At 51.2% G+C, this 17,281-nt stretch overlaps 1 protein-coding gene across 1 annotated transcript in view; it reads right to left on the bottom strand.

Annotated features, from left to right (window-relative positions):
- MAP2K6 (mitogen-activated protein kinase kinase 6) overlaps nt 1-17,281 on the bottom strand; it is a 56,797-nt gene that overhangs the window by 26,601 nt on the left and 12,915 nt on the right. The window contains exons 2-3 of the mRNA XM_041719942.2: nt 2,486-2,552; nt 1,557-1,605 (exon numbers count right to left, since the gene is read on the bottom strand). Of these exons, the coding sequence (XP_041575876.1) occupies nt 1,557-1,605; nt 2,486-2,552 (116 nt within the window). The remainder of the gene's footprint in view (nt 1-1,556; nt 1,606-2,485; nt 2,553-17,281) is intronic.

The raw sequence follows: 17,281 nt of genomic DNA, 5'->3' as shown, positions 1-17,281 counted from the left end.
GAGCTGAGCTGAGTTGAGCTGAGCTGAGCTGTGCCCCCCAAGTGCAGCCCTGCAGCCCTGCTGCCCCTCAATTGCAGCCCTGCTGCCCCTCAATTGCAGCCCTGCTGTTCCCCACCTGCAGCCCTGCTGCCCCTCAATTGCAGCCCTGCCTGGCACATCCTCCCCCCGTGCATTCCTTCCCCAGCTGGGATAAACTCCCAGCCTTGGGAAAGCGGCTTCCTTCCCCTTGGGATTGGGGGAGTGTGGGAATGCTGGTGCCCATCCTAAAGGAACCTGCATAAACAGGTCACAGAGCCAGGGGAAATGCAAAACAAAGTATGCCAGTCCCTGTGAGGCAGCACAGAGCTGGAGAACAGTGCCTGGAGAACAGCCTGGGGCTCTGAGTGAGGTTCCCCTCCTCTGAGGTTCTCCTTTAGGGGATGTGAGTGAGGTTCCCACTGGGGGATGTGAGTGGGGTTCCCCTCTAAGAGCTGTGAGTGGGGCTCTTCTCCTCTGGGGCTGTGAGTGGGGTTCCCCTCCTCTGGGGCTGTCAGTGGGGTTCCCCTTAAGGGGACATGAGTGGGGTTCCTCTCAAATGGGGCTTTGAATGGGGTTCCCTCTGCACCACCCAGCCTGCCCTCACTGCTCCTGGGGCATTTTGGGAGTCCTGGAGCCTCCCCTCACCGCTGGGACTGCAGGGACAGGTGATTTTCTTGGAGCAGGCATTTGCTCTGCCTCCCTGCTGCACCATGTTTCCACCTCCCAGCCCCTGCTCCGAACACAAAATCCAAAATGAAAGCAAAGCCTCCAAAATTAGGAATTTCAAACTACTGTTGGTTTAGCATTTCACTGCATAAATTACCTATCTTTCGCACCTCACACAGTTAAAGTGCTTTTTTTTTAATTCTGCTCTGCCTTTCTCTCCTATCAAAATAACTGCCCTGATATTTTTTTTTTTAATCCAGGAGGATTGGTTTCCATGCTGTCAGAATGATTTGCTTCCAGGGCAGGAACATCCCCCCTGAGTTCAGCTCCTGAGGAGACTGACCTTCAATATCAGCAAAGAGAAATATTTTGGGGTGAAGGCCTTAAATCAGCAGAGGAACTGCAGAGGACAATAAAACACCTCTGTTAACAACCCCCTTGCCTGATAATGGTTATTTCCAGGGGATTAGCTGCACCTTAGTGCAGCAAGGAAGGAATTTCCATGGTGGAAAATATGAAGGGAGCCCACGTGCCATGGGGGCACGTCAGCAGGGCAGTGCCAAGCAGCAGCTCCAGCTGGCCACGGGGCCACTCTGGGCTCCCACCCACACAGCCCTGGCTGCAGGAGCACCAACACCAGGTGCCGCTTGGATATTTATGGCTGCATGTGGCTCACAAGCCCCCATGAGCTCCCCAGTTGGATCTTCTCAGCTTTTATTCCTCCAGCCATTGCTTTTTCTTGCAGATAAAATGGGCTGTGTTAATTATAATAGCTGGGGTTTAATCCTCTGCCCTTTTTGGGGGGGTTGAAGTGAATCCCACAAGCAGCCAGCTCAGGATGGTCTCTGGTCCCAGAGGTCTCTCAGTCTTACCTCCTCACCAATAGAGATGCAGGCTTTGGAGTCCAGATCTCTGGGTGGTCTGCATGAAAGAAAAGGGAGAAGATTTGAAATATTCCCTACAAAGATCAATTTTCCCTCAGTGACTAAATCCAGCCCCCAAAGCATCCCCTCACACCTTCGCCACAGCTCTGAGCAGCCTCCTGGCTTTGCAGGATCAACAGATCCACAAAGTCACTCCAAAAAAAGAGAAAAAGTGACTGGAACTGGCATTTCTCACACCCAACCTGCCCCTGCAGGATCCCAGAGGGATTCACTGTGAAATCAAGCACCAAATCTCTGCCAGCCTGCAGGAAAAATGGATTAAACAGGCAGGAACATCCAAACCTGCTGTAAATCATCACCTCAGTCACACAGCGCAGGCTGACAGGCTAAAAACACTCAGCCCACAGAAGCAAAGAAAGCCAAGCAGGCTGGAGTTGCACAAAGGGCCTCAAAAACAGAGGAATTCCTTCTGCAAGGCTGAGCAGGCAGGGAAAGGGATGAGGTTTTGTGCCTTGACCAAATGCCTGCTACTCAAACTGGTGGCCAAAGTGCCACACCAGTGGAAACTGGGGGCCCATTATGGTTTTTATCTTTTTATCTTTTTCTTCTGGTCTTTATCTTTTTATATTTCACTGCACATGAGACTGAATGATACATCTCAGATGGAGCTGAGACCCCCTGGGAAATGCAAGGGCTGAGAAATTATCACAGAATCCCAGAATGGTTTGGGTTGGAAGGGACATTAAATATAATTTAATTTCACTCCCTGCCATGGGCAGGGGCACCTTCCACTATCCCAGGGCGCTCCAAGCTCCATCCAGCCTGGCCTTGGGCACTGCCAGGTGCCAGCCAAGGCTGGAAGGCAGCTTGGGCTTCGTGGTTTGCTTTTCACTCTGCCTCAGTGTTTGCAGACTTACGTGGAGCTTGTCTGTGGTTGCTCAAAAGCTTCTTTAGGAATTTTCAGCCCAGGGTTTCTCTTCTTGCCTGTGAAACAAGAAAGAGGCAGACTTAAAGAAAGGCACTTTTTTTGGCTGCTGTTGTTTGTTATGATTTGCTTGGGGTTAATTGGCTAAACACAGCTTGTCTATATTTGTTGACCTCATTTAGCAGAAATGCCCAGCCTGGGCTGGTGGGGCAGACTCGGGGCACAGAGTTCAAACATAGAGTGTCTTTGTTCAGCAAGGTTTCATTAAAACCTGCGAGCTCTGCCTGCCAGCTCGGGCCAGAAAGCAGCAAGAGCTCTGGCAAAGGCAGGCCACGAGAACATGCAAAGGGAGAGGTATTTCTCCTCCTACCCACATAGGATCCCTTCAAACACTTCTCAGATTTAAAACAATTCCAGATACAGAACTTCAAACCCTGGCAGGATGAAACATCTCCTTCAAATCGCATCTGAAAGTGCAGACTGATTCTGTTTAAGTGCACGTTTCATCTCCTGGTCACTAAAGTTATGCAAACCCAGCAAAAATAAAGCAGAATTCAAGTTTGCAGGCTTCAAAGCCATTTGTTTCTATTCACACTGACCAGCCAAGCTTTTCTGAGCTGGAGGCAGCTCAAGATGTGAGGCAGCTCTCCTGGAAAGGGGGTCCAGCCCAGCAGCCACGAGAGCCAGGCAGAGCAGAGAAACACAAGAACCTTTTTATGACTGCACAGATCCAGCCCCATTTCAGCACGGGGGCTCCAATCCATGGAGAAAATAACCTGGAAACATCACTCATGTCACCAAAGCCCAAGGGAAACATCTGCCTGCTTGGCTGGGTAATAAAATCCCTGGTCCACCCCCTCCAGAAAAAGGCACAAGCGTCTCATTGAGGTATTCAGCATTTTTAATCTAACAATTTCTATTAATAATTATTCTTTCACTTAAGCAGGAGTTTCATTCTCTGTATCTCATTGAGGTATTCAGCATTTTTAATCTATCAATTTCTATTAATTACTCTTTCTTTTAAGCAGGAGTTTTACTCTCAGTTCCCAACCCTCTCTCTCAAACTTCACCTATACAAGTCTGAATTTGTTTTTCCTTTTGACACATCAATAGGTGCCTGTGCATCCCAGTGCCAGAGGGGTGCTGGATCAAAGGGCAGGCATCCAGGATGGAAAATTGCATTTATGAATCAATTAATCAATTCAGATTAGCTATTTTTTTTAGAGATTTTGGTTTTGGGTTGTTTTGTTGCTGTTGTTGGGGTTTTTTTGTTGTTTTGTTTTGTTTTTGTTTGGGGTTTTTCCAAGATTTTTTTGTTTGTTTGTTTGGGGTTTTGGTGGGTTGTTTTTTTTTTTTTCATTTTTAGTGGTTTTTTTTTTTTTTTTTTGTATTTTTTTTCCTTCATCTGCTCCAAAAGATGGGATCATGCCCTCTCCTTTTGACAAAGGCTGCAAGAACCCAGCTGACACCTCATGGGAAGAGCATTCATTGGAAACCCCTGTGCACACTCACTGCTGGGATTAGAAATCAACAGAGATGTGAACACATACAGGGAAAAAAAAAATTGAAAAAAAAAAGCCAATTCTCTGCTCCCAGGAGTTCTCCCAAGCTCACACAGGAAAAGCAAAATAAAAGCAGCAAGGTCATGGAGAGCACAAAGAACAGCTCTGAGTGTTCCCAAAAAGTAAAAGCTGGTGTGTGTTGGAATCTGAGGTATTGATGATCCCGAGATTGTAGAAAGTCTCTGTCTGTCAGCCCCACTGCCAAAGCAGAAGCCATAATTCGTCTGTGCTGGTTTCAAGGTTGTTTATTCTGTTTATCTCTAACATGTTCTGCTGCCCTGCCGCAGCTCTGTCCTGCAGGGCAGCGTGTGGGGCTCTGCCCTCAGTGGGATGGTACAAACATTAAATACCACAAACTACCTGTGCTGGATTTACAATAACGTGCCAATATCTGTCACCTACGTTGGACAGTGTGTCCCCAGCATAATCCAACAGAAAAATGCCAACACCACAGTGAAACATGGAGGGCATGAAGAAGGAGAAAAAGGACAAGGCACACCCAATTTCCTCCATCTTGTCCCCTTTGGACCCCTCATCTAGAATCCTAAAATTTTACTTTTGCACCCATGCCACACTTAATTATTACTTATATCAAACACTCAGAGCTGGTAATTCATCCTGTAAGATTGAAAACTCTTTTCCATGGACAGAGATCACAGATAGTGTCTCTGGAGGCTCTGTCCAGGGGGGTTCCTGACCCTGCCAGGGTCCCAGGCCTGCCAGGGCAGCCAGAGGGAAGCTCTGGATTCCCACAGGTGTGTAAGGAAGCAAAAAGGATTCTAAAAACCAGTGGAGGAATTCTTCCAGTGAGCAGAGCTGCTCTTTGACCCTTTTCCTTCCAGTTTTTTGGTTGTATGCAGGAGGCAGAAGTGAGGAGCAAGCCCTGCTGTGCTGGATGCTCCAGATCCCACTTCCTGCCCAGGCTGTGCCAAGTGCACCTCAGCCCTGTGGGATCTTCATGGGGAGAGCTGTTCTGGATGTTGGCACCCTACCCAAAAAAAGGAATCTCAAAAATACAGGTCTGGCGGGGCAGGCAAAGCAATTTCCTGCTCCTCTGGCATTTTCCAAGCTGCCATCCCAGCCACCTCTCTGCATCCTCAAGGAAAAGCACAAGAACGGGAAAAGCATCTTCAAACTGATTTTGCACGTGGAAAAGCAGACACAAAAACCCACCAAATTGCCTATGGAGAAACTGCTTCTTTTAGAGCTGAAGTGTCCCTGTGAACACTCAGCAGCTCCTCCAGAGGATTCACTCTGCTGCAGTCACAGTGGCACAACCCAAGTCAAAGAAATAGGCACAAATTTGCTCAGTTATTCCCTTTTTTCCATGTTATCCTTCGTGGCTTTGCTTGCACCACCCCATGTGCTGTCCCTGAGACTCAGGAACTGCTGTGGGAGAGGGAAAATGAATCTACTGGCAATGAAGCTGATTTGAACTGGGCCCAGAACAGGTTGTGCAGCGTTGAATCTTATCGTGGCTCACGAGCGGTGTCAGCAGAACCAGGGAGCAAAAGGCCAAACCCAAATAAACATTAAAAGCCTTTCCTCCCAGGGAAATAAAATCTGCATTTTGGGGAGTTTATTTTCCTTGTCTCTTCTTGACAGAACACAATATTTTGAAACTTTGCCATTTTTTTGAAGCACAATCTGTCCGTGCCTCCCAGCTGCCAAAGCGCAGACAGGGTTTAACATTCTTTGGGGTTTTCTTTTCAAGAAAGCAGAAAGCAACAACAGCAGCTTGAATAAGACATGGATTTCATGATGGCACCAGGAGGAGGGATGGGAAATGGGAATTGCCATGGCCAGGACTTGCACCTGCAGCACCCAGAGGTGGGGGGATGTGCTGACTTGATGGTTATTTAATGAATCCTGGGCTGAAATCAGGCGATTTCATGGTTTTTAACTGGATCAGGCCAAATTTCTGAGCTCCTTTTGTTCCAACATGCAAAGCACTCGCCTCTCCAAGCCTCTGGGGCCAAGGTCAGTGAGTGGTTTGCAGGGAGCACCAGCAATCCTGAGCATGGCACTGCTCTAACACCAAAATAAGCAGCAGAACCACCCCAGCAGGCTGCAGTGGGATGCAGGAACCAGGATCCCCCTTCCCTCCAGAATTCAACAGTCCAGCTCACAAGATTGACTTTCTCCCCAAACACAAACACACTTAAAAGGCTTTTTTTTTTTTTTTTTTTTTTTTTTTTTTTTTTTTTTTTTAAGGAAAAGAGTATTTGGAAACCTCAAGATCAGTTCTGTTCAATAGGAACTGCCAAGCAAGTGCCTCTCTGTCAAAATAAAATCCCCCAGTTTGCCAGAGCAGACGTCGGCTCAGGGAGAAAATCATCTGCACAGGAGCTCCAAATGTGGGGGCAGCTTAATAGCACACAAAATTGGATGGTACCTGTTCCATGCACCAGAAAACCAGTATTTTCCACAGTGTTTTTATGAATCATTACTATTTTTAGCTTTGTTTCCTGGACAAAACCACCGTGTGTGTTTATCTGTCGGTCTGCGTCGCTTGTGGCCCCTGTCAGCCCCATCTAACACAAAAACTGAGCTTTTGGAGATTGCAAATCTGAGAAAAGCAGGTGATTCAATAAAGGAGTCCCCAGCTCAGGGACTGAAAGCCAAAAGCCACCCATGGCAGGTACCAGGTGCTTCAGACACTGAAATAACAGCCCAGGGCTCCAGCCTGGGGCACAACCCACCAGTGCAAAGGAGTTTTCCTGCAATCCCTTGGGATTTGCAATATGGAAAGCCCCAGTGAAGCACCACACACAGCTCAAAGTCTAAACGTGGCTCCCTCTGCAGCAGGTTCTGCTGGTGGCTCAGCAGATGGGATTGTACATCTGCTCCCCAGCACCCAAAAAACCCATGAATTTTCTGTGTAAACAACCCCTGGAGCCTTGCTGGTCCCTGAGCCTTCGAGCTCAAGCTCATTTGAGAGCTCTCCTTGCAATTTGGCACATGGAGACATCCACAAGCACTTGACTCAAAAGCCAAGTTTTAAGAATAATCTAGAGAGAAAAAAGCAAGCCTGGTTTGGAGCGATGCTGAGAGACATCTCCAGAACCCAGTTTTGATAAACAAAACTTCCAGCGAATCTGTGACATTAAGCAGAAGCTTAAATCTACTTTCTATCAGCAAAAAAAAAAAAAAAATACCCCACAGTAAACACTGAACCAACTGGTGCTGAAGAAGGTGCCACCTTTACAAAGCCTTTCTTGCAAGTTCCCTCTGAGGATGAGAGGAAACAGCCTCAAGTTGTGCCTGAAGAGGTTCAGATTAGAAATTAGGAGGAATTTCATCACCAAAAGGGTGGGCAGGCACTGGGAGAGGGCCCAGGGCAGTGGTGGCATCACCATCCCTGCAGGGTTCAACAGATGTGGGCACGTGGGGACGTGGCTCAGTGGTGGGCTTGGAAGTGCTGGGTTAATGCTTGGATTCGATGAGCTTGGAGAGCTTTTCCAGCCTCAGTGACTCCCTGATTTTTGGGTTCTAATGGCAGCAGTTGGCTGCAGCATCCCTCGAAGCTCCCGTGCCCCAGCCCCGACCCCAAGTGCTCCTGGCCCAGCCCAAGAACCAAACCAAGCCTGAGAGCAAAACTGGAACAGGACAAAACAGAAACCCTGACCCAATGAAAACACAAGAAACACTTCCCTGTGAAGGTCTTAAACCCAATTCCTGAGGAGGGGAGGGAAGCACACTGCCAAGGGGCTCCTTAACCTCTTCCCACTGACAAAGCACAGGGATGGATGCTGCTAACCGCCTTCAATTAGTTAAATATCAATATTGAAAAACATTTCACAGTGGAAAGAATAGAGAATAACAAAGGAAGGGAAGACAGAGGAATTTGCTGCCCACATAGGCTGTAACAGAAAATAAACTTCGACTTCTGAAGGAAAATCCCAGTCTCCAGACTTTTCACTGCAGTCAAAAACTTTTTATGGTAGAATCCAAAATAAATGGTTCCTTGCCACAAAAAGCTCCTATTTCCTTTAAAGGATATTAACTAGTTCTGTCTTCACCACAATTTATTATTAAAAATGTGTTCAATAGCCATGTAGCAACATTTCCTTTCAAACAACACTCTTAGGCTTGTAACTTGCTGGTAAAATTTCACAGGCAGGAAATGCCTCTTTCTCCCATTTTTTAGGAGATAAAAGTGGCTCATTTACAATTCCTGTCTCTCCCAAGGATTTTTGGTCTGATTTCTTGGAAGGTTTTGAAAGCTAAATCATCTGGTTTTCCCCTATCAGCTGTAGTCTCTGTGTGATCAAACTCCCATCCCTAAAATGAGGGTAAAATGGGAATGTTTCATGGGTTTCCATGGAAGAAAAGTGAATTTTGGCAGCTCATGGGCAGCTCTCAAGGCTCCACAACCAAAGTTTGGCCTGATCCTGAAGTGTCACTTTTCAGAGGGACAGGACCCATGGCCATGGCTTAGGTGCAAAACTCCCAACCCAAATAGTTCTGGCAAAACCAAGGAATTAAGAATATTTCTGTTGTGTCCCAGCCACCCTGGAGATGCTGCGTAGGAGAGAGTTCTTCCTGCAAAGCCTTGGTGTGCAAGTGCAAAGGGCTTCTATCCACAGCTCTGCTCCAACCACATTTCACCAACAATGCTGGGTTTGATGCTGTCAAATAGAACTTTAAGCCTTGCAGGATACCTGGAAATACCCAAATCTCTGAGAAATTCACTCATTAACCCTCCTGGACACAAACACTGAGATATCTCAAAGATATCTTAGCACCCAGGGCAGAGCAGGGTTACCTGGAGCAACTGCTGCTGTAGGTGTACAACCTTGTATTTAAAAATATTTTGACAGAATGACCAAAAATGACCAAAGAAGTGAAAAAAGCATTTTTAACAAGTATTACAAATAGTCTCACAGGTTCATTCTTTCCATTTGTGAATTCTTATGGCTGTTACACAAACCTGAGGCCTGGGGATGGATGTCCTGTCACCTGCCCCAGCACCAGCTCCTCCCCACTGCCCAAGGTTTGAAGCCTTTAATCCTGCCCAGGTCTCTCCCCCAAGGAATTAAATTCTTCCCCCACACGTGGGAACATCCCAGCCCAGTGTGAGAGGAGCATTCCTGGTGTCCTCACTCAAACACTGCCCACTCCAGACTAAACAACACCCGTGAGCACAGCCCGGGGCTCCCTGCCGAGCTGAAAAATCCAAATACACAGAGATAACAAAGTGTATTCTCAATGAGTGAGCCTGAGAAGAAGCTGTGCTGCTGGACCTGGACCAGGACTCCTGGCTCCACTCCAGCTGGAGTGGAAACCAAGCCCTCAAAGAGAACACAAAAGGGGGTACACTCCTCAAGCAGCCACTTCTGGTGGGTTTTGTAGTACCAAACCCTGGCCACATCCCCATGTGGCATCTCCACAGTGATTCCTGCACCACCACCTCATGTTTGTCTATTCAAACATTATAGCCTTGACAGCTCAGCTACCTCAGGTGGCATAAAAGAAGGAGAATGGCTCCTGTGACAGCACTGGAAACAGAAAAGTTTTAATAAAAGCCAAAATAACAAAGCTCTTTACAGAGCAAAACCGAGCTAGGGCAAGAGGTTCTTGCTCCTGCTAAAAAATTACTTTACAAAAGTGATTTTCTTCTTTTGTTCTCTTCTTTTCTAGGGAATTGCTTAGGCAGGACTTTTTGGCTCCTGTCCAATTAGCTGTCCTTAAGTTTGAGGTGAAGTCTCCAAGGTCCTGTGAGGTGTCTTTTAACCAAATTGAGGAGAGAAACTTCTGGGCTTTTGTCCTTTTTAAGGAGACAAAGGGTAACTTTTTTACTCCATCAGCAGGGGACACAATCCTACATCCAACTTCTTCCCGCAGGCTCCAAATGAAAACCCTTGGAAATTTGCCCTTTGGGCAGTTCAAGTGTGGAACCAGGCAATGGATTTTGGGTTTAAGTGCCTGTGGGATGGAGCAGCAGGTGACAGGTGCTGGTGACAGTGGTGACAGTGTCAGGGAGGCACAAGGGAAGTTCTCTCACCACTTCTGCCCCGCGGCTGGGCTGTGTGCCTTGGCAACATTTTGGTGCTAAAATCCCCTTTGTGCCAGGGACAGGCTGGGTGAGTGGCTGATCTGCGCTCACCATCCAGTTTGTAAACACAGAGTTTTAGCCAAGCCCTAATTTCTGGAGAAAACCAAAAGCCAGGTGTTCATCTAAACACCAACAACGTGGAAAAGTGGGTCTGAAAATCTGGTTTACGACCCCTCATTAAGCAACAAAAAGAATTTAATATGCAAGAGATGTTTAAAAGGTGTAGAAGTTTCAACCAAAGGCCAAGGGACGGGATGAGGTGGATTTGTGATTTATTTCTCTCCTTGAAACCTGAGGGAGCTGCTCTATCCTCAGCCCTGGCAGCAAGTAGCCAAGGACCACTGGCTGCTCTTCCATCACTGCAACTGCATCTGCTGGAAGCAAATGGATGCTCCAGGGATGGTGGCATGTCCTCTGTGCAGGACAGGGACATTCCCCACCCGTCCTTTATCTGTGTCTTGCCTCATGGATGTTTGCAACAACTCCTTGGAAACTGCAAACTGGAGATGTGTTTCCTTAACAACATTTCTGGGCTGCCTGGGGGATGGAGCTGAGCCTGCCACAGTCCTGGGGCTGAGGTGGCTCCAGCTCCAGCCTTTCCTCCTCTGTTTTGGATGCCACGGAGCTGCTGGCACAGCTGGTGGCCACTGGCACATCCAGCTCTGAGCACAGCACGGCCCCACGGTGCCCACACTGCCGCTCACACCTCAATGTCTGAATTAAAGCATTATTTATTTTCCTTTCTGTCCCCCAGGAGTCATATTTTGGGTAAGGCAGCAGGAAAGGCGAGAGCGTTTTTATGGCTGTGGTGAATTTTTCCAGCGTGTAGCAGGAGAGCACAGCAGGAAACCCTGAAACACTGGCACACCTCAGGAGCAGAGGATGCTGCCCTGGCATCCCATCCGAATTCCCAAGGCTGCTGAAGAGAGAGCACGGCCTGGCACGGCCTGGGCACAGCTGCCCCACTGACCAGGCACCAGCTGATCCCAAACTGGCCATGACAGTCACACCCACATGGGAACGGTGGGGATGGAAGTCACCAAGTCACCGTCCTGTCCTCAGGGTGCCACGCCCAGCCCCTGTCTGTGCCCCAACATCCAGATGTGCCCCAGCCCCTGTCTCTGCCCCAGTGCCCAGATGTGCCCCAGCACCCCCATCCATATCCCCAGCACCCAGCCATGTCCCCAGCACCCAGCCATGTCTCCATGTCCCCAGCACCCAGCCATGTCCCCAGCACCCAGCCATGTCCGCAGCACCCATCCATGTCTCCATGTCCCCAGCACCCAGCCATGTCCCCAGCACCCAGCCATGTCCCCAGCACCCAGCCATGTCTCCATGTCCCCAGCACCCATCCATGTCTCCATGTCCCCAGCACCCAGCCATGTCCCCAGCACCCAGCCATGTCCCCAGCACCCAGCCATGTCTCCATGTCCCCAGCACCCAGCCATGTCCCCAGCACCCAGCCATGTCTCCATGTCCCCAGCACCTAGCCATGTCCCCAGCACCCATCCATGTCTCCATGTCCCCAGCACCCAGCCATGTCCCCAGCACCCAGCCATGTCCGCAGCACCCATCCATGTCTCCATGTCCCCAGCACCCAGCCATGTCCGCAGCACCCATCCATGTCTCCGTGTCCCCAGCACCCAGCCATGTCTCCATGTCCCCAGCACCCAGCCATGTCCCCAGCACCCAGCCATGTCTCCATGTCCCCAGCACCCAGCCATGTCCCCAGCACCCAGCCATGTCTCCATGTCCCCAGCACCCAGCCATGTCCCCAGCACCCATCCATGTCTCCATGTCCCCAGCACCCAGCCATGTCCCCAGCACCCAGCCATGTCTCCATGTCCCCAGCACCCAGCCATGTCCCCAGCACCCATCCATGTCTCCATGTCCCCAGCACCCAGCCATGTCCCCAGCACCCAGCCATGTCCGCAGCACCTATCCATGTCTCCATGTCCCCAGCACCCAGCCATGTCCCCAGCACCCAGCCATGTCCGCAGCACCCATCCATGTCTCCATGTCCCCAGCACCCATCCATGTCCCCAGCACCCAGCCATGTCCCCAGCACCCATCCATGTCTCCGTGTCCCCAGCACCCAGCCATGCCCCAGCCCCAGCGCTCGCCCCGGGGATTCTCCGTCGCAGGGCTGAACTCGCTGCTCTGACTCAACCCCACAAGCTGTAATAAACACAGGGCAGGAGAGGCTCCAAACCAAAATAGCAGGGCTGTGCAGGGAGCGGTGAGGTGCAGCCGGTGCATGGGGCAGGCTTGAGCAATGCCAGGGTTATTTGTGTCCCCTCTGCTGCCGAGCGCCGGCGGCTGACGCAGCTCGGCCCTGCTGAGGCACCAACGCAGCCGAGACAGAGATCTGCGGCTTTGCTGCCAGGTAAAATCACAAGGTCAGGGCTTGGTGCCTGCCTCAGCCCGGCCTCCAGCAGGAGAAGCTCTGAACGGCAGCAGAAGAAAAGGCTGGAAGGAGGCAGAGCAGCGAGCTCTGCAATAGGGACTCCAGCAGATTTAATCCGTGCATCCTGCGGTGCAGACATGGACAGAAATGTCGCCAAACCCTGCAAATATCAGGACCTATTTGCCCGCCTTTCAGCAAGCTCTGTATTTCAGTAATTCAATTTTGAAGGTAATTTCCTGATTCGGGCTAATCTCTCTTACTCTGCCCATTTTCCTCTTAACACACCCTGCAAAAGAGCTGCAGGCTGCTGGGTTACTCATGACAATACAGAAACCAGAGGATGCAATTTCTTCTTGTTTATCTGCACATTTTGGTTACGAGAGTCTGTCTGTCCCCCTGATAAGAGTGCATTTCCAAATCTCAGAGGAGTTCAGACCTGCTGAGTGCAAACGGAAGAGACGCTTTTGATAGAAATCAGCCGTGGGATCTGTGCCAAGGCATGTCCTGGAGGGGGTGCAGGGACCCTGGGCAGGGGACAGGCAGCTGGTACAGCTTTGGGGCAATTCTGGAACCCCCCACCAAACAGACCTGAGCCCCCGTGCAGCTCCTGCAGGGAGCACTGGGATAACCACAGGCTGGAGCAACCATCCAGCAGGTTTTGTGGGACACCAGCACCCAGGGCCAGCGTGGAGATGAAGGCTGGTTGTCTGACGGAGATGATCCTACAGGTATGGCTGTTTAGGATCCTCTGTGTCCTGGGGAAGTCACTGACACCTCACTGAGCTGTTTCACGGGCTCCCACACAGGCCTAGACATCCCAGCACCATGGATTTCACTTCCCAGCTGGGCTCTGCCCCATTTCCTCTACCCTATTCCTGCAGGAATACCAACATGAGCGGAAACAGGGGCCTCAGTCCCATTTCCACTCTCAGAGATCAGCAAAGAGCAGCCACATGCTCTCTCCTGATGCTAATGGGGAGGTGAGGACAAACAGCTTGGCCAGACAATGTCCCTTCCCAGTTAAAGTCCCTTCCCAGTTAAAAAAGTCCCTTCCCAGTTGACATCCCATCCCAGCCCAGACACGGCGTCACTCCCAGTCTATCCAGGGAACAGCATAGGGCCACCCACACTGTCCTGCTCCTGCTGAGCTGCTGCCAGCACCACGCTGGCACCTGCAGATGTGACAAGGCCAGACAGAGCCCTGGCCTGGCAGACAGCCTGGGATCAGCCAGCTTCCCTGCAGACAGCAGCTGCACTGCACAGCAGCCCCAAATCCATCGTCCCTTAGGTGCTGATGGGAGATAGGAGTGCTTTGCCTGCCTCCAGCTTTCAGCACAGGCCACGGGAGATGGGAATATTAAAATCCCTTTTACAACACCTTGGCTGAACCCACCTGGCGTGTGCATCCCACTGCTCCCACTCCGGGGTCTGGGGGACAGGGCACAGCTCCCCCCAGATGGCAGCAGCTCTGTGCACACAGTGGCATCATCAGCTGCAGGAGCAGCACCTGAGCCCAGGGAATCCAACCCACCTGGGGCAAGGCTGGCCCCAGCAGCACCTCGGGGATCCCACACACCCTCTCCCAGCTGGCTGCAAGTGGGAATGTTCAGCTCTCTCCTGATTCACCCCGGCTGCAGGAGGCTCTGCGAGGAACAGGCAGTGCCTCAGATCCATGGGATAAAGATGGGAGGAGGTGGTGGTGCAAGGGATGGAGCACCAGCATGTGCACACGCAAATTTCAGCCCTAATAACCTCATCCATGGCCATGGGTGACATGGAGAATCACAAACATCCCCGCTGGAAGGGACCCACAAGGATCCCACCAACCCCCTGAGCTGCACAAGCCCTGTCTGTGTGTCCCCTGTGCCTGGTGTGTGAAGTGAGGAATTCAGGTAAAACCACCTCTGCTGCTGTGGGCTCTGAGTCACCTCCACCAGAGCAAGGCACTGCCATGGATGAGGATTTCAGCAGCTGCCACAAAATGCAGAATTCCATGCCTTGTCCATTCACCCTCCCATCTCCAACAGCCTGCCAGGAATCAGGACCAAAGCCTCTTACTCCTTCTCACCTTCCTTTGCTTAACTGTTTTTCCACCCAGCAACTTGACTCCACAGGTGGCCCAAGCCTCCCTTCCACTCCTCCCATCACACCACCCAAAAACCCCAAAATCCCAAAAATCACTCACAGCTGCACCACGGGGAAGCTGCAAGAAACAGAGGTGAGGTTCAGGGGAATCCTACAGGGGCCCAAGGGGTGCCCTCCTAAAGGACTGGGTTTTCTGCTCCTTGTGGTCACTGGAGCTGGCTGCATCACCTGTGCATGGCCACATCCTCCTGCTGCTCTGGGGAAGGTGTGGGAGTGATGGAGATCCCACAGAGCAACAGAGGCCACTGAAGCCTCGTGGTCTCTTCCCCTTCCCCCATATCAAGAGAAATCCCATCACTGGAGCTCTGGAGTGAGCAGTGGGGCAGGCGTTCCCCCACTCAGCAGCACACCATAAATCATAAATCACACCCCCATTTTCCCTCTGCCAAGGCCCACTGGCTTCCCTGCCTCCCCATCCCAGAGCCTGCTGTCTTCACTGCTTATCTCAAATCAGGAAATCCACAGGAGATGCAGGCCAGGGAAGCTGTTAGAAAAGAGCCTCCAGCCCTGGCTGGGCTTTTTTTACAAGGAACTTTTCATTTTGCTGCCACTTTGTTTTCAGCCCTCGCCTGTCTTCTTGCAGTGGGAGTTTGCTGGAATCAAAAGTGGAGAAAAAGCTCTTGGAATTCACCCTGGGAACAAAAGGGCTTTTGTGCAGGAGGATGTGGAGGACGAGGCTGCTTTCCTACCTCCGTGTCTGATTTCCCCGTGCCAAGGAGCACCTGGCCGTGGCAGAGCAGGGGTGGCATGGGGAGGAGGTGGGCAGAGCAGGGGCTGGGCTCTGCCCGGGCACAGGAACACGTGGGCAGGGACACTGACACCTCCCACACCTGCCAGCAGTGCCAAAGCAGCACAGAGGGCCAAGAGCCTCCCAAATATCCCTGCATCGTGGCTCAGCCAAGCCTTTGCGCTGGCTCTGCCCCTCTGGCAGCAGGGAAAGGGCTCTGCTCCCCAGGGCAGCAGCAGCAGCGCCCTAAAAAACCTCCCGGGGGACCAGTGGGTGCTCCCCATCAACCCCGTGGATGAGGGGACGAAGCTCCTGAACCAGGATGTGAGCTGAGGGGATGCTGAAGATTCAGTCACGAGCTGGGCATCATCCCAGTACTGCACTTTCTTTTTTATTTTCCCTTACCCACCAAGATTCCACCCCTGAACGCCACCCTGAGTGACCTCGGGGCTCCAGCCAACCTCCCACACCAATCCCCAGCAGGCAGCAGCAACTCTCCTGTATTTATCACAGAAGCAGTGCTGCATCTGCCTCAGCCACAAGGGGAGCAGGGTTTGCCTTGAATCCATGAGGCCCAGCCCAGCTAAACACTTCTCCCACTGCTCCCAACAGTGAAGCATCCACCTCATTATAAATTATAAATATCCTGAGTTGTAAGGGACCCATATTTTCAAGTTCAACTCCTTTCCCCACTGCCACGTGGAGCCTCAAACCCCAATTTTCCCAGGGTGACAGGATGCACTTGTATCAGACACCCCACAGACACATTTTTGCCCAAGCTCTCTCTCAAATTCCAATATTGCTTTTCAGCTTTTTAACGTGTTCGGTGCAGCTGGGATTTCCTCCCAGCATGTCCTGCACACGGGTGTTGAAGCAGCCCAGTGGGAGCCCTGCAGCAGAGCTGCATCTCCCCCAAGCACACAGCCCAGCTCGGGGCAGCCAGCCTGGCAGTGCCAGCACCACTTCCCGAGGAGCCAGAGCCTGCTGGAGCTGCCAGCGGTGCTGCCAGCACGGGGAAGTGACAATGGCTTTGGAAAAGGAAGGTGACATTGGCACCTGCTGGCTGGCGCTGGGCACCCAGATCAAAGCTCAGCCTGAGCTCATGCTCCCCTTCAGGCTGGCCTAAGTGCCAGGCTGAGCAGGATCAGGGCTGGAAAGGCAGTGCCAGGCTCCTGGCTTAGCTGCAGCACCTGGTCACAGCTGTCAGCCCCAAAAGGGACATGGTGGCTCCTCACCACCATCCTCCCCATGCTGCCTCGTGGCACACACTGGCAAAGCACCGCGGGCAAGTGCTGAGCCTAAAGGGGTCAGGAGGATTAAACCTGGGAAAAGCAGGGTTTGGATATCACAAGGGTGTGATTGGGTCAGGAAAGGCTCACCTGGGGAGCTCGGGGTGGCACTGTCCCCAGAAGAGAAGAGCATGCACAGAGATTTATGCTCCAGTCCTGCTTCCCACCCCTAATGCAGCCCCATTCCCCCCAGAGCTGCTGCTGCTCACTGAGCACCTCCCTGTGGGATCCCTGTCCTGGTGCCATCACCCTTGCAGCAGGCTGGAATAAAATCCCATCAGGGCAAGGTGAGGTACACTTTTATTTCTGTTACCAGGGGCTCCAGGCAGCCACAGGAGCCTTGTTTTACCAAGCACAGATTGGATTTGTTCAGCATATTGTAAATTTGGACATTTCAAGTGCACTGCCAGCACACATCTCCTGCTGATGCTCTGCATGTAAAACCTGGGAGTTAAAATTTTCTGCTCATGAGTAAAGATACCTTGGGATAAAATGGGAGAAAACTGACCATTGGGAGAAGACTCCCAAATGGGAGAAAACTCCCAAATGGGAGAAAACTCCCAAATTGGGAGAAAATTCCCAGATAGGAGAAAACTGCCA

Source organism: Taeniopygia guttata, chromosome 18 (assembly GCF_048771995.1).
Source record: "Taeniopygia guttata chromosome 18, bTaeGut7.mat, whole genome shotgun sequence".
Taxonomy (NCBI): domain Eukaryota; kingdom Metazoa; phylum Chordata; class Aves; order Passeriformes; family Estrildidae; genus Taeniopygia; species Taeniopygia guttata.
This window is presented reverse-complemented; position numbering and strand designations above follow the sequence as displayed.